The sequence below is a fragment of the Hyla sarda genome, chromosome 8 (genome assembly GCF_029499605.1).
Source record: "Hyla sarda isolate aHylSar1 chromosome 8, aHylSar1.hap1, whole genome shotgun sequence".
In the NCBI taxonomy this organism is placed as follows: domain Eukaryota; kingdom Metazoa; phylum Chordata; class Amphibia; order Anura; family Hylidae; genus Hyla; species Hyla sarda.
This window is the reverse complement of record NC_079196.1, coordinates 23,640,686-23,661,647: the sequence shown is the minus strand read 5'-3', so window position 1 is coordinate 23,661,647 and position 20,962 is coordinate 23,640,686. Positions and strand designations below refer to the sequence as shown.

Below are 20,962 nucleotides of genomic sequence, written 5' to 3'. Positions count from 1 at the left end.
AGGCTGCAAAAAATGAACTTCCGAGAAAAAGAAAGAGAAAGAAATCTTATACCAGCCACCAGACACAGGTAAGTGAAGTATATCAGTAACTAAATTTGCAGCCCCTTGTCTCATTTAAAGGGGTACGCCAGTGGAGAACATTTTTTTTTTTTTTAAATAAGCTGGTGCCAGAAAGTTAAACAGATTTAGAAATTACTTCAATTAAAAGATCGTATCAGCTGCTGTATGCTCCAGAGGAAGTTGTATAATTATTTTCAGTCTGACCACAGTGCTCTCTGCTGACACCTCTGTCCATGTCAGGAACTGTCCAGAGCAGGAGAATATCCCCATAGTAAACCTATCCTTCTCTGGACAGTTCCTGACATGGACAGAGGTGTCAGCAGAGAGCACTGTGGTCAGACTGGAAAGAACTACACAACTTCCTCTGGAGCATACAGCAGCTGATAAGTACTGGAAGGGTTAAATTTACAAATCTGTTTAATTTTGTGGCACCAGTTGACTTAAAAAAAATCTTTTCCGTTGGAATACCCCTTTTAAAGGGCCAAAAAAAAACAAAAAACAGAATACCCTTTTAAGTACTGTAAGGTGAATATGGGGCTGGTGAAAATATTGTGGGTGAAGGGTGGTAGAAATATAGCAGGATCATTATTATCCTTGGGGGTCAGGGGGGGGGGGATTCTGGTATAAATATTATCGGATCAGGTCTGGTAGAATTATTATGGGGTCAGTTCTGGTAGAATAATTATGGGGTCAGTTCTGGTATAAATATTATCGGATCAGTTCTGGTATAATTATTATGGGGTCAGTTCTGGTAGAATTATTATGGGGTCAGTTCTGGTATAATTATTATGGGGTCAGTTCTGGTATAATTATTATGGGATCAGTTCTGGTATAATTATTATGGGGTCAGTTCTGGTAGAATTATTATGGGGTCAGTTCTGGTATAATTATTATGGGGTCAGTTCTGGTATAATTATTATGGGGTCAGTTCTGGTATAATTATTATGGGGTCAGTTCTGGTATAATTATTATGGGATCAGTTCTGGTATAATTATTATGGGATCAGTTCTGGTATAATTATTATGGGGTCAGGTCTGGTAGAATTATTATGGGGTCAGTTCTGGTAGAATTATTATGGGGTCAGTTCTGGTATAATTATTATGGGGTCAGTTCTGGTATAATTATTATGGGGTCAGTTCTGGTAGAATTATTATGGGATCAGTTCTGGTAAAATTATTATGGGGTCAGGTCTGGTAGAATTATTATGGGGTCAGGTCTGGTAGAATTATTATGGGGTCAGTTCTGGTAGAATTATTATGGGGTCAGTTCTGGTAGAATTATTATGGGGTCAGTTCTGGTAGAATTATTATGGGGTCAGGTCTGGTAGAATTATTATGGGGTCAGGTCTGGTAGAATTATTATGGGGTCAGGTCTGGTATAATTATTATGGGGTCAGTTCTGGTAGAATTATTATGGGGTCAGTTCTGGTAGAATTATTATGGGGTCAGTTCTGTTATAATTATTATGGGGTCAGTTCTGGTAGAATTATTATGGGGTCAGTTCTGGTAGAATTATTATGGGATCAGTTCTGGTAGAATTATTATGGGGTCAGTTCTGGTAGAATTATTATGGGGTCAGTTCTGGTAGAATTATTGTGGGGTCAGTTCTGGTATAATTATTATGGGATCAGTTCTGGTATAATTATTATGGGGTCAGGTCTGGTAGAATTATTATGGGGTCAGGTCTGGTAGAATTATTATGGGGTCAGTTCTGGTAGAATTATTATGGGGTCAGTTCTGGTAGAATTATTATGGGGTCAGTTCTGGTATAATTATTATGGGGTCAGTTCTGGTAGAATTATAATGGGGTCAGTTCTGGTAGAATTATTATGGGGTCAGTTCTGGTAGAATTATTATGGGGTCAGGTCTGGTATAATTATTATGGGGTAAGTTCTGGTAGAATTATTATGGGGTCAGTTCTTGTGGAATTATTTTGGGATCAGTGTTATTATGGTTATAATAGCTCTACTGCTTAGAATAAGCACATATATATATATATATATATATACATTTCCACACAAACAGATAGTGGATCCGGCACTGACAGAACTAGGGGTAGCACTTAATGCATGGTAGCAGCAGCACGGCTAGCTAGAGGGTGGATTGCAGTGGTGCGTGACTTCATAAATAGACAAAGCAAAAGTTCAATGATGGAAGAAGCAATGGATCGCACTCACCCAGATTTCAACACTTTATTTAGTCACCAATACGACAGGTAGGTACATAGGTGGAGGCGGGGGGAACAGGAGCTCCGGAACAAGTTGTTTCACGCCTGTTCGGCGCTTCCTTAAGCTCTTCCTCATCGGCTTGAGGAAGTGACAAACAGGCGTGAAACAACTTGTTCCGGAGCTCCTGTTCCCCCCGCCTCCACCTATGTACCTACCTGTCGTATTGGTGACGGAATAAAGCGTTGAAATCTGGGTGAGTGCGATCCATTGCTTCTTCCTTCATTGAACCATATATACATTATTGGCTGTAACTGGGTATTTCCTATATTACATACTCTCCCCTCCCCCTATAATGATAGAATGATCCCTCCTGAAATGCTTATTGAAAATTATTCACCACCATTATTAAGATTTCAATCGGATCCTCTCCTCTGGGGTCCACGGCTCGGGGCCGTAGTACTGAGGGCTTGGCACTGCGTCCTAATATCATTAGATGTGTATGGAGCACGCGCCCTGCACTACTGCTGTGGAGATATATTTACCCCTCGCCTGTTAACCTCATTTGTGGCTCCAATAATAATGTTATTAGACGTTTACAACATCTGGTAAAGACGAACAGAAATGAAATTCATTATGTTTGTGAAGACTAATCGCGGCCCTTTATATATACATAATCTAGTTAGGAATCCCCACTGTGACGCTGCAGAGAGGCATTAATGCAATATTCACAGATGATGGAATTATAGAAGTGTTTATAAGATGGAAGAAACTGTGACTGCAGATTAATTTATTGCTGCCTATGATATAGAGGACAAATATACATAGATTAAAGAGAAATGATGGATAGATATGAGATAGATACATATGAGATAGATAGATAGATAGATATGAGATAGATGGATAGATATGAGATAGATGGATATGAGATAGATAGATAGATAGATAGATAGATAGATAGATAGATAGATAGATAGATACAACCAAAGAATAAGTTGGCCAGCACTTTTGATTCCAAACTATTTTAAAAACCTGTCTTGCAGGTGCAGGCTGCTGGGCTAAATATACAGCAACAGGAGAATACAGCAGCACACTGCTAGCACAAAGATATAGATGAAACATGAGTATATAGATAGAACATGAAAAGCTATACAGCTGGAATGCAATAAATGAAGATATGAAACTATGAAAATATGAGGTACTTAGCTTGAAAATTTGGCGCCAAATAGCGTGGACCGTCCCACCACGGTAAGGTGACCTCATTCTGGGACGGACCCTACACTGTGTATATAAGGTGCCTTGGATGTTTCAGACCTTGCATGCCTGTTACTGTTCACACAGAGGCATATACACAGTGTAGGGTCCGTCCCAGAATGAGGTCACCTTACCGTGGTGGGACGGTCCACGCTATTTGGCACCAAATTTGCAAGCTAAGTACCTCATATTTTCATAGTTTCATATCTTCATTTATTGCATTACAGCTGTATAGCTTTTCATGTTCTATCTATATACTCATGTTTTATCTATATACTCATGTTTCATCTATATCTTTGTGCTAGCAGTGTGCTGCTGTATTCTCCTGTTGCTAGATAGATAGATAGATAGATAGATAGATAGATAGATAGATAGATAGATAGATATGAGATAGATGGATATGAGATGGATAGATATGAGATAGATAGATATGAGATAGATGGATATGAGATAGATAGATATGAGATAGATGGATATGAGATAGATAGGTAGATATGAGATAGATGGATATGAGATAGATAGGTAGATATGAGATAGATAGATATGAGATAGATAGATATGAGATAGATGGATATGAGATAGATAGGTAGATATGAGATAGATAGATAGATATGAGAGAGAGATAGAGAGAGAGAAAGATAAATAGATGCCATGTAATACAAACAACAGGCCCCTTGACATTATTTAGAACTGAATGAAATATCATTATTATTATTACTATTATTGTTACTACCCACCTGATTTTTAAGATCCAGCTTTGGACAGGGTCGTCCCCCATTATAAGGTTTTTCTTTCAAAAATTTGGATCGAACTTTCACTCCAGTTCCACAGGAGGCGCTGCAGGAGGACCAGCTGGACCAGTCACTCAGCTTACAGTCAAATGGGCAGGAAATTTCACATGATTCCTCAAGGTATCCTGTAACATGAGCACAAAAGTCTACGGTAAATGACGGGAACATGGCACCTCCTAAACTCACATGAGACTAAAAACCTTTGTGTCTACATTGGTCCCTATTACTTTCTACCAATTAGTACGGTCTGTAGATACGGAGCTGCTCTGAGCACCTGTACGTCTTTTGTTCTTTTCTATGTTCTAAGCCCCTTTGGGTCATTATAGTAAAATACTTTGCAGTTATATGTAGATATGTTGTTATAGATTCTTAACATTTTGTTTTAAACTTCATTTTGTGGCTAGAGGTGGGTTACACTTACAATGGTTTTCTGAGCGCACGTCATAGCGGGGTGGTCCCGGCTGTTATCTGCCGTTGGGACCTGTGTCTAATGCCGGTGAGGTAAGGCATTAACCCCTTAGACACCGCGATCATAGTAGATTGCTGCATTTAAAATTGCTGCAAGAGAACAGTCCCGGCAGCTCAGGGGTGCTGATCAGGACCATCGCGGTGAAATTCCGATATCCCGATTAGCTGAGAGGAGGGAGGGCCGTTACCTGCCTTACCTACCAAAAAAGTATCATTGTAATTGAAAAGATAAGGTGTCATTTTACCAAAAAATGCATTACATAGAAGCGGAGGTTCTCAAAAGTTCCAAAATGGTGTTTTGTATTATTTTCAATTTTTGTCCCACAAATAATTTATTTATTTCTTTATTTTTGCTGTAGATTTTGCGGTGAAACGATTGCTTTCATTACAAAGTAAAATGGTTGGTGCAAAAAACAAGCCCTCATATAGGTCTGTAGGTGGAAAACTGAAAGTGTTATAATAAAGTTATAATAAAGTGCAAAAATGAAAAAACCCTGAGTCTTTAAAGGGGTACTCCTGTGGAAAACTTTTTTTTTTTTAAATCAACTGGTGCCAGAAAGTTAAACAGATTTGTAAATCACTTCTTTTTTTTTTTTTTTTTTTTTTCAAAGTAAAATTTTTTATTTTCAAAAATAGCAGACAAGACACTAAAAACAACAAGAGCATCTTACAGGGAGAAAGGATGATATGAGTGACTCTCTTCGATATTGTAAATCACTTCTATTAAAAAATCTTAATCCTTCCAGTACTTTTTAGGGTCTGTATACTAAAGAGAAATCCAAAAAAGAAATGAATTTCCTCTGATGTCCTGACCACAGTGCTCTCTGCTGACCTCTGCTGACCATTTTAGGAACTGGAGAAAATCCCCATAACAAACATATGCTTCTCTAGGCAGTTCCTAAAATGGACAGCAGAGGTCAGCAGAGAGCACTGTGGTCAGGAGATCACAGGACATGCATTTCTTTTTTGGATTTCTCTTTAGTATACAGACCCGAAAAAGTACTGGAAGGATTAAAGGGGTTCTCCGGTGCTTAAACATCTTATCCCCTATCCAAAGGATAGGGGATAAGATGCCTGATCGCGGGGGTCCCGCTGCTGGGGACCCTCGGGATCATGCATGCGGCACCCCGTTTGTAATCAGTCCCCGGAGCGTGTTCGCTCTGAGACTGATTACCGGCGACTACAGGTCGGGCGGTGTGTGACGTCACGCCTGCGGCGGCGTGTGACGTCATGCTCCACCCCTCAATGCAAGCCTACGGGAGGGGGCGCGCGTGCATGATCCCAGGGGTCCCCAGCGGCGGGACCCCCGTGATCAGGCATCTTATCCCCTATCCTTTGGATGTTTAAGCACCGGAGAACCCCTTTAAGATTTTGTAATAGAAGTGATTTACAAATCTGTTTAACTTTCTGGCACCAGTTTATTTCCTTTAAAGGCTCATCCATATCCCATAAACTTCAATGTTAAGTTCATTATATCTGTTTTGTTTCAGTTTTATTTTTTTCCTGTCAAAAAAAAAAAAAAAAGAATAGAAACCAGGTCTAAACAGTTGACGATTGTAAAACAATCCCACTAACATCGATGGGATCCTTTTACATCCGTTGCAAAAGGCTTGAACAGATTTTACTAAAGGACATGACTTAAAGGGGTACTCCGGTGGAAAACCTTTTTTTTTTTTGTTAAGTCAACTGGGGCCAGAAAGTTAAACTGATTTGTAAATTACTTCTATTAAAAAATCTTAATCCTTCTAGTACTTATCAGCTGCTGAATACCACAGAGGCAATTATTTTTTTCTTTTTGGAACACAGTGCTCTCTGCTGATATCTCTGTCCATTTTAGGAACTGTCCAGAGCAGCATATGTTTGCTATGGGGATTTTCTCCTACTCTGGACAGTTCTTAAAATGGACAGAGATGTCAGCAAAGAGCACTGTGCTCATGATGTGAACTCTCTGCTCTGTGTTCCAAAAAACAAAATAATTTCCTCTGTAATATTCAGCAGCTAATAAATACTGGAAGGATTAAGATTTTTTAATAGAAGTAATTTACAAATCTGTTTAACTTTCTGGCACCAGTTGACTTAACAAAAATGTTTTCCCCCGGAGTACCCCTTTAATGGAGCCAGACGTCAATGTGAATGAGCCCTAAGAAACTATTTTCTAAAATTTCTACACAAGGTTGTGCCAATCTTATACAGTATGTAGAATGCACCCTACATTATCTATCTACCTCCTATCTATCTATCTATCTATCTATCTATCTATCTATCTATCTATCTCATATCTATCTATCTCATATCTATCTATCTCATATCTATCTATCTCATATCTATCTATCTATCTATCTATCTATCTATCTCATATCTATCTATCTATCTATCTATCTCATATCTATCCATCTATGTCATATCTATCCATCTATGTCATATCTATCTCATATCTATCTATGTCATATCTATCTCATATCTATGTATCTATCTCATATATATTTATCTATATCATATCTATCTTCTTATGTCATATCTTATTTACCCGAATCTGAGGACATTTTTCTTAAATTGGACACTTGAGTCTACTCTGTGTAGTTTCCAATAAGGAGGATTTCAGGAGAAGCCCAGACTATTGTCTGGAGACCTTATTCTGAATGTGTAAGATATATTCCGGATATATTGCTTATGTTGCAGCTCGAGACCAAATCACTCAGTTCAGTCATCCATAAATGCAGAACCAACAGTGTCTTGTAATATTAATAACCGCTTGTTGCTCCGTCAGCATAAAACCAATTTAAAGTGCTCCTCTTCTCGTCGTCTGACCGTCCGGTGACTGGGGGTGTGATATAAGACCCGCCCGCTCTTCCCTATATTCCGAGTGTGAAAAACTACAAATACATTTGTATTCTCTTCCAGCATTTGTAATAAAGTATTCGATGCCTTCTCAATACACACAGCTAATTTTATCTTAGATTTCCCCTGTGCCTTCCTGATTTCTTATGTCGTTGGGCGAGGAATGGAGGAAAAAGAACATTTTTATACAAGGAACAAAGTTAAATTATTATTTGTAGCAAATAAGTTTTATAATCTACACAGAAACATGGAAGCAACTGGGAATGAGGATTACAGGATTGAAGTCATTTTTTTAACCTTCCAAGATTCAAACTAAAAGCACAAACCTATTAGGTTTGAGGCCCACTCAGACCCAAAGAGTTCCACTCAGACCCAAAGAGTTCCAGTCAGACCCAAAGAGGGCAACTGAGACCCAAAAAAATTCCACTCAAATCCAAAGAGGCCCACTGAGACCCAAAGAGGCCCACTCAAACCCAAAGAGGCCCACTCAAACCCAAAGAGGTCCATTCAAAACCAAAGAGGTCCACTCAGACCCAAAGAGGTCCATTCAAAACCAAAGAGGTCCCCTCAGACCCAAAGAGGCCTACTCAGACCCAAAGAGGCCCACTCAAACCCAAACAGGTCAAAATCAAACCCAAAGAAGCCCACTTAATTGTCTAAGAAATAAGGTGCCTGTCAGAGCTGGCCTTGTCATATTACAAGGCCAGTGGTCTTCAAACTGTGGACCCCAAGCTGTTGCAAAACTACAACACCCAACATGCCCAGACAGCCATTGGCTCCACCAATCTTGACTTTGCTTTGCATGCCCTGCACCATTTTGATGCAAAATGCCATTTTCGGGCATCCAACTGTGCAGAGAACTGGAATACCTGATAAAGTGTTTGTCACGTGAAGCTGGTTTCCTTTCACCGATTCCAGAAATGATAAGTCTGACATCTGACAATAACCTCCATGGTTCTGCCACATTACCACTACAGTCTGGGATTGAACAATGCACATGCTACATTGGGCTCTGTAATGCAGGGCTTTGACTAGGGAGCCCGGCAGTGATGTTTGGATATAAGAACGTCAGGGGTAAAGGCAGAGCTAATAAAACTAGTGAGTTACAACTAGAGGGGTTATTAGGGATATGACTGAAGTGGAGACAGACTGAACTTCTGAATGACCAAGCCGTGACAGGACACTACAAAGAAGAAACAGAGAAGAATGGCGGAGATGGGCGCTGTTATTCCTGGAGTGAGACTGGACTGCTGAGATGCCCATGCTGTGGTAAGGCACCACCAGGAGCTGTAGAGGAGCATGTTAGGAACAGGAGCAGAGAGACTACACTGCTGAGATTTTCATTCTGTGCTATGATGCCACAAGGAGGAAGCAGAAAATGACTAAGCTGCAGAAGAGTATGGCCATGATGGGCACTGTAAATCCCACAGAAAGACTGGACTGCTGAGATGTCCATGCTGTGCTAGGACACCACGAGGAGCAAACATGGAATGCATAAGCTGCAGAGGAGCATGGACAGTCACCATGAGGACTCCAAAGAGACTGGACTGCTGAGATGTCCATGCTATGGTAGGGCAGCACAAAGAGGATACAAGAATGGCTAAGCTGGAGAGGAGCATGGACAATTTGCTACGAGGCCTGTAGAGAGATTGCACTGCTGAGAGTTCCATGCTGTGGTAGGGCACCATAAGAAGCAAGTATAAAACGACTAAGCTGCAGAGGAGCATGGAAAGTCACCACGAGGTCTTCATAGAGATTGGGATGCTGAGAGTTCCATGCTGTGCTAGGGCACCACAATAAGGAAGCAAGTATAAAACGACTAAGCTGCAGAGGAGCATGGACAGTCACCATGAGGTCTTCATAGAGATTGGGATGCTGAGAGTTCCATGCTGTGCTAGGGCACCACAATAAGGAAGCAAGTATAAAACGACTAAGCTGCAGAGGAGCATGGACAGTCACCATGAGGTCTTCAGAGAGATTGGGATGCTGAGAGTTCCATGCTGTGGTAGGGCACCACAAGAAGGAAGCAGAACATTATGCTATGACCTAGAATTTTAGCACTGCCCTCTACAGCTACGCAGGAGAGATGTAGAAATTATTCAGCACTAATGGAAAACCATGAATGCTACGCCCACCTTAAAGTCCAAAAGTTAAGTGCCCCTCTTCTCTGATAATTGAACACAAAAAAAATCCATTTTGTATTATTATTGTTTCTTTTTTTTTTTTTTTTTTTGTGCCCGGAAAGTGTTGGAGTAATGGAGTCCGATGCTGTAGAATTAAAGCCCCTGAGTGTTTTCTCCTCTACAATATTTCTTTTTTTTTTTATATCTTTTTTTCCTATTTGATTTGCTCTTGTAAAGTGCCTGAGTACATTGTACCTCCGTGGGTTAGAAGCTTTATAGAAGTGTCACTTGTGGCGCGGGAATGACAGGTAATAACCGCAGTCGGCATGCTGTGTTCCTCCGCTCCCTGACCTGACAGGGCGGCCGAGACCACTAACACCTCTCCGGGAACGTCTACTTGCGGTAAAAGCATTCAATGACTTTTCTGATGGCGATAATGTTATCGCATTTACCGGGGCGGGGTAATGAGCGTCGGGAGCTGTTTATTACAGAAGTGGAAGTCGGAGAAAGGCATTTTCTGTAAATGGAGAAAACATTTTTGGTTATATTTTTCAGAGCGGTATGGGAATAGATTCTGCATAAATTGCCTTATTTTCACTGTATACATGACATAGATTTGGGCAATCTAAATGCATTATAATAAACATATGTACCGTATATACTCGAGTATAAGCCGAGTTTTTCAGCACGATTTTGCGTGCTGAAAACACCCCCCTCGGCTTATACTCGAGTGAACTCTCCGCCCTCAGTGGTCTTCAACCTGCGGACCTCCAGATGTTTCAAAACTACAACTCCCAGCAAGCCCGGACAGCCATCGGCTGTCCGGGCATGCTGGGAGTTGTAGTTTTGAAACATCTGGAGGTCCGCAAGTTGAAGACCACTGCCCGGGCCTTCGTCATCATCCAGCCCCCCCTCCCCCCTTTAGTTTTGTACTCACCTCCGCTCGGCGGGACGTTCGGGTGAGCTGGTCCGGGCCATCTGTGCTGCAGGACCGTCCGGTGGGGAGGGCTAGTCGTTCCGGGCTGTCCATCTTCACCGGGGGGGTCTCTTCTCCACGCTTCGCTCCCAGCCCCGGATTAATGATGTTGCCTTGACGATGACGCACAGGGACGTTCATGAGCAACATCCCTGTGCATCGTCGTCAAGGCAACGTCATTATTCCTGGGCCGGGCGCGAAGCGTGGAGAAGAGGCCCACCCGGTGAAAATGGACAGCCCGGAACGACTATCCCTCCCCACCGGATGGTCCTGCAGCACAGATGGCCCAGACCAGCTCACCCGAATGTCCCACCGAGCGGAGGTGAGTACAAAACTAAAGGGGGGAGCTGGATGATGACGAAGGCCCGGGCAGTGGTCTTCAACCTGCGGACCTCCAGATGTTTCAAAATTACAACTCCCAGCATGCCCGGACAGCCGATGGCTGTCCGGGCATGCTGGGAGTTGTAGTTTTGGAACATCTGGAGGTCCGCAGGTTGAAGACCACTGTTAAATCAGACATTGAAAAGCGGTGATGATGAAGGGGGTGGTGTGGGATGATGACAGAGTAATGATGAAGGGGGGATGATGAAAGGTTAATGATGAAGGGGGGGATGATGAAGGCAGGGATGATGAAGGGGGGGATGATAACAGGGTAATGATGAAGGGGGATGATGAAGCGGGAGATGATGAAGGGGGGATGATGAAGGGGGGGATGATGAAGGGGGGGGATGATGAAGGGGGGGATGATGAAGGGGGGATGATGAAGGGGGGGATGATGAAGGGGGGGATGATGACAGGTGATGATGATAAGGGTGTTAATGACGGGGTCTGGATGATGACAGGGGGGATGATGTATTTCCCACCCTAGGCTTATACTCGAGTCAATAACTTTTCCTGGGTTTTTGGGGTGAAATTAGGGGCCTCGGCTTATATTCGGGTCGGCTTATACTCGAGTATATACGGTACATACAGAGAGCGTAAATTCAAAATCTCGTTTGTCACCTTTTCATTTCATGCAGTTATGTCCTAGGCTGGAGATATATACAATTCTACCAAAAACAGTAGGAGGAGAAATGAGTTCCTTCCATCCCTCTCTGGTGTATCTTCTGTACTGAACCTTGTAAACTTGTTTCAACTTTGTAACGTTAAATCAGTGTCTCCCAACCAGGATACCTGCAACTGTTACAAAACTATAGCTCCCAGCATGCTGGGAGTTGTAGTTTTTCAAAAGCTGGAGGCACCCTGCTCGGAAAATACAGCAATTATAATCTTGTACATTGGAGAAGTATTATATAGTAGTAGTTATATAGTTGTATATAGGAGGCAGTATTATAGTAGTTATATTCTTGTATATAGGAGCAGTATTATAGTAGTTATATTCTTGTATATAGGAGCAGTATTATAGTAGTTATATTCTTGTATATAGGAGGCAGTATTATAGTAGTTATATTCTTGTATATAGGAGCAGTATTATAGTAGTTATATTCTTGTACATAGGAGCAGTATTATAGTAGTTATATTCTTGTATATAGGAGCAGTATTATAGTAGTTATATTCTTGTATATAGGAGCAGTATTATAGTAGTTATATTCTTTTATATAGGAGCAGTATTATAGTAGTTATATTCTTGTACATAGGAGCAGTATTATAGTAGTTATATTCTTGTATATAGGAGCAGTATTATAGTAGTTATATTCTTGTATATAGCAGGCAGCATTGCAGTAGTTATATTCTTGTATATAGGAGCAGTATTATAGTAGTTATATTCTTGTACATAGGAGGCAGTATTATAGTAGTTATATTCTTGTATATATGGGGCAGTATTATAGTAGTTATATTCTTGTATATATGAGCAGTATTATAGTAGTTATATTCTTGTATATAGCAGGCAGCATTGCAGTAGTTATATTCTTGTATATAGGAGCAGTATTATAGTAGTTATATTCTTGTATATAGGAGCAGTATTTTAGTAGTTATATTCTTGTATATAGGAGGAGTATTATAGTAGGTATATTCTTGTATATAGGAGCAGTATTATAGTAGTTATATTATTGTATATAGGAGGCAGTATTATAGTAGTTATATTCTTGTATATAGGAGCAGTATTATAGTAGTTATATTCTTGTATATAGGAGGAGTATTATAGTAGGTATATTCTTGTATATAGGAGCAGTATTATAGTAGTTATAGCAAAATGAGAAAAAGGTTGCTTCTGCACTCACCCTACTTGCGCTGCTTCACTGTGTCACTGAGTTAATCCATGTACGGCCGGCCGCTGTACGGGATAGGATTCGGACAGATCGCTACAGCCGGAGCTGAGCGGTGACAGCTACGAGCTCGTTTCGCGGTTAAAACCGCTTCTTCGGGCCTCACCTCGTGTCTGTCCGAGCACATCCTTTATCTGGGCGCTCCTATGACGTCATCCTCGGTAGGAGGAGACTAGTGTTACCTGTTCAGGTACGTGATTGACATTCACAAAAATATTTTCAAAGTGAATAAAAACAATGAAGATGCAATATGAATATAGCAGTGTACAGGGGGGAGTGAGATAAATTCGAACAAAGGGGGAAATTTTATGTACACGTGGATTGCAGAATTAGTTCATGTCAGTGTACGGGGCGTCATACACAGAAATACTGTAAGCTCATTGCGATCATTAAGCCCCAAAATGCCCATAGCATCGGTCTTAATGATCCAATGTGCCTCTCGCTGTCGGAGCACTTTCTCTCTGGCTGTACCCCCGGTGGCTATTTTTTCTAAGCCGCAGAAAATCAGTGTTTTTTCATCACTGTTGTGGTGAGCCTTCATATGCTCGATTAGTCTGGCCGAGCCAATCCCTGTTTTAAGGAACCGTTTGTGCTCCCTGAATCTAGAAAAAAGGCAGCGTTTGGTGGACCCTATGTAGTACCTTTTACAGGGAAATAGGATCGTATATATGACCCATTCTGATCTGCAGAAAATAAAGTCATGTATAGAAATGTCACAGTTACCCAATTTGATGTAGGCGCCTCTGTACATCTGGGGGCAGTGAATACATGTACCACATTTGTAGTTTCCTTTTAATTCGTTTTTCGCCATCCAGTTCTCACCAGGTTTTTTGCTGGAGAAAGAGGAGGAGACTAATTGGTTTTTCAGACTTTCGCTCCTGCTGAAAGTGACCAGCGGTTTTTTCATTGCGGCTTTTTGTAAGACAGGATCCCTTTCGAGAATGTGCCAATTATTGAGAAGAGCTTTTCTAATGACAGTGGCAAGAGGGTTGTACTGAAAGGAAAAAACAAATCTTTGCTCTTCAATGTCTTTATCCGTTTTTGCAAACGTGGCATGTTTATTATTTTTCTTATATTTTTTGTTGATCAAGTCACTTTCCGCAGGAGCGAAAGTCTGAAAAACCAATTAGTCTCCTCCTCTTTCTCCAGCAAAAAACCTGGTGAGAACTGGATGGCGAAAAACGAATTAAAAGGAAACTACAAATGTGGGACATGTATTCACTGCCCCCAGATGTACAGAGGCGCCTACATCAAATTGGGTAACTGTGACATCTCTATACATGACTTTATTTTCTGCAGATCAGAATGGGTCATATATGCGATCCTATGTCCCTGTAAAAGGTACTACATAGGGTCCACCAAACGCTGCCTTTTTTCTAGATTCAGGGAGCACAAACGGTCCCTTAAAACAGGGATCGGCTCGGCCAGACTAAGCGTTAATTTTTAACGTAAATTTGTTTTCCCTTAGTCCTAACAGCAGCACAAGTGGGGTGTTCTGCCCCTGTGAAGCTGGCAGGACGGTGGAATTTTTAATTCCGCCCAAGCAATTTAAATTAATTAGCCCCCCCATAAAAGGCCTCCTCCCCTAGGCCATCTCGCTTAATAACAAGTAACAAAAAAGTTTAGGGCGGGAAATTTGTGTGCTGCTGTTAGGACTAAGGGAAAACAAATTTACGTTAAACCAGCAGCACAAGTGGGGACTTAGCGAGTAACAACACAAATAGGGAGGGACTACGGCAGAGTGGCACTTAGGATTGACTGCCCAAAGGCCAACTCTTCCGATCGTTTGGCATTAACCCTGTAATGACTCAAAAAAGTATTGTGGGTGCTCCAAGAAGCAGCAGCACAAATCTGTTCCAGAGGAACAGACCTTTTCTCAGCAAAGGAAGTAGAGACTGCCCTAGTGGAATGGGCAGTGACAAAGGCAGGAGGAGTTAGCTCCTGGACTATGAAGGTCTCTCGGATTGCCTCCTTAATCCACCTACTTAGGGTAGGTTTAGAGGCTTTCAAGCCCTTGTTCTTTCCAGAAAAAGAAACAAGGAGGTGTTCCGACTTCCTGAATTCTCCAGTTCTTGAGATATAGACTCTGAGAGCTCTAGAGATGTCCAGAGTGTGGTCAACCGCTTCTTCAGGAGAGGATGGATTAGGGAGTAGAACTGGAAGGGAAATAACCTGGTTGGTATTGGAGAAAGTCGGAACCTTAGGAAGGAAGGTAGGTAAAAACCTCAACAGGACTCTGTCCTGTAGAAAAAACAGTATAAGGCTTGAAAGCCGAAAGGGCCTGAAGCTCACCCACTCTCTTGGCTGAGGTTATGGCCAATAAAAAAGTGACTTTAAGGGACAAATACCTAAAGTCTACTTCTTCCAGAGGTTCAAAGGGGGGAACGCATAACCCCCTGAGAACAGTGGTTAAATCCCAACTGGGAATAGGTCTGAGAACTGTAGGTTTAAGTCTTTCAGCCCCTTTGAGGAATCTTCTAACCAGGGATTCTTGTGATAGAGACCTGCCTAGGAAGGCAGAGAGTGCTGCGACCTGAACCTTTAAGGTGGATGGGCTAAGACCCTTGTCAAGGCCATCCTGGAGAAAACGCAGTATTGCAGAAAGAGGAGGATCTGAGGTAACTACCTCTTTCGTTGCACACCATTGAAGGAAAATCTTTATCCTGGAGTAAACCTTGTTTGTAGACTCTGCTCTAGAGTGTGCAATAGTTCTCAAGACCTCCGCAGGAAGCCCACTCCTTAGTAGGGTCCTGTCAATCTCCAGGCTGTCAGATTGAGTCTCCTCAGATCTAGGCAGGAGCCTGTGTTGTGAGACACAAGGTTCTGCACGTGGGGAAGCCTCCAATAACACCCCTGACTCATCCTCATGAGTTGGCTGAACCAAGACCTCTTCGGCCAGAATGGGATGATGGCAATCACTGAGGTCTGGTCTTGCCTGACTTTCATCAATACCCTGGGTATCATGGAAAGTGGAGGGAATATGTAGGCCAGCCTGAACCTCCTTGGGATGGACAGAGCGTCTATCGCCACCGGATTGTCCTCCTTGTAAAGGGAACAAAACTTGCTCACTTTGGCATTCAGCCGGGTTGCCATGAGGTCTATTTCTGGTGTACCCCACTTCAGGGTTATCCTCCTGAAGATCTTCTCGTTGAGAGACCATTCTCCCTGGACTGCAAGCCCGCGACTTAGACGATCTGCCACTACGTTGAGATCCCCCTTGATGTGGACTGCAACAAGGTGGGATAGGTTGAGCTCTGCCCACAATAGAATAAGTCCGGTCTCCTTGAGGAGCACTTGGGACTTTGTGCCACCCTGTCTGTTGATATAAGCCACTACGGTGGTGTTGTCTGACCGGACTCTTATTGATTTCCCTAAAATATGGGGAGCAAAGTGGAGGAGCGCAAGACGAACTGCTCTTAGTTCTCTCATGTTGGATGAGAGTAACCTTTCCTGAGGGGTCCAGGTACCCTGAACCGGATGGTCGTCCAGATGGGCTCCCCACCCTAGAAGGGAGGCGTCCGTGGTCAGAGTGATCCACAGAGGTTGAATCAAGGACTTCCCATCTGTCAGGTTCGTCCACCACCTGAGAGAGGCACGGACTTCGGACGACAGGGTGCATTTTTTGTCCAACCCACTGGGGTTGCGATTCCAGGCAGTCAAGACTGTTACGCCGAGCGCTCCGGGTTCCCGCTCCTCCCCGGAGCGCTCGCTTCACCTCCTCCGCTGCAGCGCTCCGGTCACGTCCTCTGACCCGGGGCGCTGCGATCCTGCTGCTAGCCGGGATGCGATTCGCGATGCGGGTAGCGCCCGCTCGCGATGCGCACCCCGGCTCCCCTACCTGACTCGCTCCCCGTCTGTTCTGTCCCGGCGCGCGCGGCCCCGCTCCCTAGGGCGCGCGCGCGCCGGGTCTCTGCGATTTAAAGGGCCACTGCGCCGCTGATTGGCGCAGTGGTTCCAATTAGGGTTATCACCTGTGCACTCCCTATATTACCTCACTTCCCTTGCACTCCCTTGCCGGATCTTGTTGCCTTAGTGCCAGTGAAAGCGTTCCTTGTGTGTCCCTTGCCAGTGTTTCCAGACCTTCTGCCGTTGCCCCTGACTACGATCCTTGCTGCCTGCCCCGACCTTCTGCTACGTCCGACCTTGCTTCTGCCTACTCCCTTGTACCGCGCCTATCTTCAGCAGCCAGAGAGGTGAGCCGTTGCTAGTGGATACGACCTGGTCACTACCGCCGCAGCAAGACCATCCCGCTTTGCGGCGGGCTCTGGTGAAAACCAGTAGTGGCTTAGAACCGGTCCACTAGCACGGTCCACGCCAATCCCTCTCTGGCACAGAGGGTCCACTACCTGCCAGCCGGCATCGTGACAGTAGATCCGGCCATGGATCCCGCTGAAGTTCCTCTGCCAGTTGTCGCTGACCTCACCACGGTGGTCGCCCAGCAGTCACATCAGATTGCGCAACAAGGCCAACAGCTGTCTCAACTGACCGTTATGCTACAACAGTTGCTACCACAGCTTCAGCAGTCATCTCCTCCGCCAGCTCCTGCACCTCCTCCGCAGCGAGTGGCCGCTCCTGGGATACGCTTATCCTTGCCGGATAAATTTGATGGGGACTCTAAGTTTTGCCGTGGCTTCCTTTCCCAATGTTCCCTGCATCTGGAGATGATGTCGGACCTGTTTCCCACTGAAAGGTCTAAGGTGGCTTTCGTAGTCAGTCTTCTGTCCGGAAAAGCCCTGTCATGGGCCACACCGCTCTGGGACCGCAATGACCCCGTCACTGCCTCTGTACACTCCTTCTTCTCGGAAATCCGAAGTGTCTTTGAGGAACCTGCCCGAGCCTCTTCTGCTGAGACTGCCCTGTTGAACCTGGTCCAGGGTAATTCTTCCGTTGGCGAGTATGCCGTACAATTCCGTACACTTGCTTCAGAATTGTCCTGGAATAATGAGGCCCTCTGCGCGACCTTCAAAAAAGGCCTATCCAGCAACATTAAAGATGTTCTGGCCGCACGAGAAATTCCTGCTAATCTACATGAACTTATTCACCTAGCCACTCGCATTGACATGCGTTTTTCTGAAAGGCGTCAGGAACTCCGTCAAGATATGGACTCTGTTCGCACGAGGCGTTTCGTCTCCTCGGCTCCTCTCTCCTCTGGTACCCTGCAATCTGTTCCTGTGCCTCCCGCCGTGGAGGCTATGCAGGTCGACCGGTCTCGCCTGACACCTCAAGAGAGGACACGACGCCGTATGGAGAACCTCTGCCTGTACTGTGCTAGTACCGAACACTTCCTGAGGGATTGTCCTATCCGTCCTCCCCGCCTGGAAAGACGTACGCTGACTCCGCACAAAGGTGAGACAGTCCTTGATGTCTACTCTGCTTCTCCACGTCTTACTGTGCCTGTGCGGATGTCTGCCTCTGCCTTCTCCTTCTCTACAGTGGCCTTCTTGGACTCTGGATCTGCAGGAAATTTTATTTTGGCCTCTCTCGTCAACAGGTTCAACATCCCAGTGACCAGTCTCGCCAGACCCCTCTACATCAATTGTGTAAATAATGAAAGATTGGACTGTGCCATACGTTTCCGCACGGAGCCCCTTCTTATGAGTATCGGATCTCATCATGAGAGGATTGAACTTTTGGTCCTCCCCAATTGCACCTCGGAGATTCTCCTTGGACTTCCCTGGCTTCAACTTCATTCCCCAACCCTGGATTGGTCCACTGGGGAGATCAAGAGTTGGGGGTCCTCTTGTTCCAAGAACTGTCTAAAACCGGTTCCCAGTAACCCTTGCCGTAACTCTGTGCTTCCTCCAGTAACCGGTCTCCCTAAGGCCTATATGGACTTCGCGGATGTTTTTTGCAAAAAACAAGCTGAGACTCTACCTCCTCACAGGCCTTATGATTGCCCTATCGACCTCCTCCCGGGTACTACTCCACCCCGGGGCAGAATTTATCCTCTCTCTGCCCCAGAGACTCTTGCCATGTCCGAATACGTCCAGGAGAATCTAAAAAAGGGCTTTATCCGTAAATCCTCCTCTCCTGCCGGAGCCGGATTTTTCTTTGTCTCCAAAAAAGATGGCTCCCTACGTCCTTGCATTGACTACCGCGGTCTTAATAAAATCACGGTTAAGAACCGCTACCCCTTACCCCTCATCTCTGAACTCTTTGATCGCCTCCAAGGTGCCCACATCTTCACTAAATTGGACTTAAGAGGCGCCTATAACCTCATCCGCATCAGAGAGGGGGACGAGTGGAAAACGGCATTTAACACCAGAGATGGACACTTTGAGTATCTGGTCATGCCCTTTGGACTGTGCAATGCCCCTGCCGTCTTCCAAGACTTTGTCAATGAAATTTTTCGTGATCTATTATACTCCTGTGTTGTGGTATATCTGGACGATATCCTAATTTTTTCTGCCAATCTAGAAGAACACCGCCAGCATGTCCGTATGGTTCTTCAGAGACTTCGTGACAACCAACTCTATGCCAAAATTGAGAAATGTCTGTTTGAATGCCAATCTCTTCCTTTTCTAGGATATTTGGTCTCTGGCCAGGGACTACAGATGGATCCAGACAAACTCTCTGCCGTCTTAAATTGGCCACGCCCCTCCGGACTCCGTGCTATCCAACGCTTTTTGGGGTTCGCCAATTATTACAGGCAATTTATTCCACATTTTTCTACCATTGTGGCTCCTATCGTGGCTTTAACCAAGAAAAATGCTGATCCCAAGTCCTGGCCTCCTCAAGCAGAAGACTCCTTTAAACAACTCAAGTCTGCCTTTTCTTCGGCTCCCGTGCTCTCCAGACCTGACCCTTCCAAACCCTTCCTATTGGAGGTTGATGCCTCCTCAGTAGGAGCTGGAGCTGTTCTTCTACAAAAAAATCCTTCCGGGCATGCTGTCACTTGTGGTTTTTTCTCTAGGACCTTCTCTCCAGCGGAGAGGAACTACTCCATCGGGGATCGAGAGCTTCTAGCCATTAAATTAGCACTCGAGGAATGGAGGCATCTGCTGGAGGGATCAAGATTTCCTGTTATTATCTACACCGACCACAAGAACCTCTCCTACCTCCAGTCGGCCCAACGGCTGAATCCTCGCCAGGCCCGGTGGTCTCTGTTCTTTGCCCGATTTAATTTTGAGATTCACTTTCGTCCTGCCGATAAGAACATTAGAGCCGATGCTCTCTCTCGTTCCTCGGATGCCTCAGAAGTTGATCTCCCTCCGCAACACATCATTCCACCTGACTGCCTGATCTCCACTTCTCCTGCCTCCATCAGGCAGACTCCTCCAGGAAAGACCTTTGTTTCTCCACGCCAACGCCTCGGAATCCTCAAATGGGGTCACTCCTCCCATCTCGCAGGTCATGCGGGCATCAAGAAATCTGTGCAACTCATCTCCCGCTTCTATTGGTGGCCGACTCTGGAGACGGATGTTGGGGACTTTGTGCGAGCCTGCACTATCTGTGCCCGGGATAAGACTCCTCGCCAGAAGCCCGCTGGTTTTCTTCATCCTCTGCCTGTCCCCGAACAGCCTTGGTCTCTGATTGGTATGGATTTTATTACTGATTTACCCCCTTCCCGTGGCAACACCGTTATTTGGGTGGTCGTTGATCGATTCTCCAAAATGGCACATTTCATTCCTCTTCCTGGTCTTCCTTCTGCGCCTCAGTTGGCTAAACAATTTTTTGTACACATTTTTCGTCTTCACGGGTTGCCTACGCAGATTGTCTCGGATAGAGGGGTCCAATTCGTGTCTAAATTCTGGAGAGCTCTCTGTAAACAACTCAAGATTAAATTAAATTTTTCCTCTGCATATCATCCCCAGTCCAATGGACAAGTAGAAAGAATTAACCAGATCCTGGGTGATTATTTGCGACATTTTGTTTCCTCCCGCCAGGATGACTGGGCAGATCTCCTTCCATGGGCCGAATTCTCGTATAACTTCAGGGTCTCTGAATCTTCCTCCAAATCCCCATTTTTCGTGGTGTACGGCCGTCACCCTCTTCCCCCCCTCCCTACCCCCTTGCCCTCT

The 20,962-nt window shown here is 44.4% G+C and overlaps 1 protein-coding gene across 7 annotated transcripts in view; it reads right to left on the bottom strand.

Moving 5' to 3' along the window:
• The window catches only part of THSD7B (thrombospondin type 1 domain containing 7B), a 567,277-nt gene that overhangs the window by 194,452 nt on the left and 351,863 nt on the right, over nucleotides 1–20,962 (bottom strand). For all 7 annotated transcript variants that reach the window (XM_056535831.1, XM_056535826.1, XM_056535830.1 and 4 more), the window contains one exon: nucleotides 4,216–4,394. In XM_056535831.1, coding sequence (XP_056391806.1) covers nucleotides 4,216–4,394 — 179 coding nt within the window. The remainder of the gene's footprint in view (nucleotides 1–4,215; nucleotides 4,395–20,962) is intronic.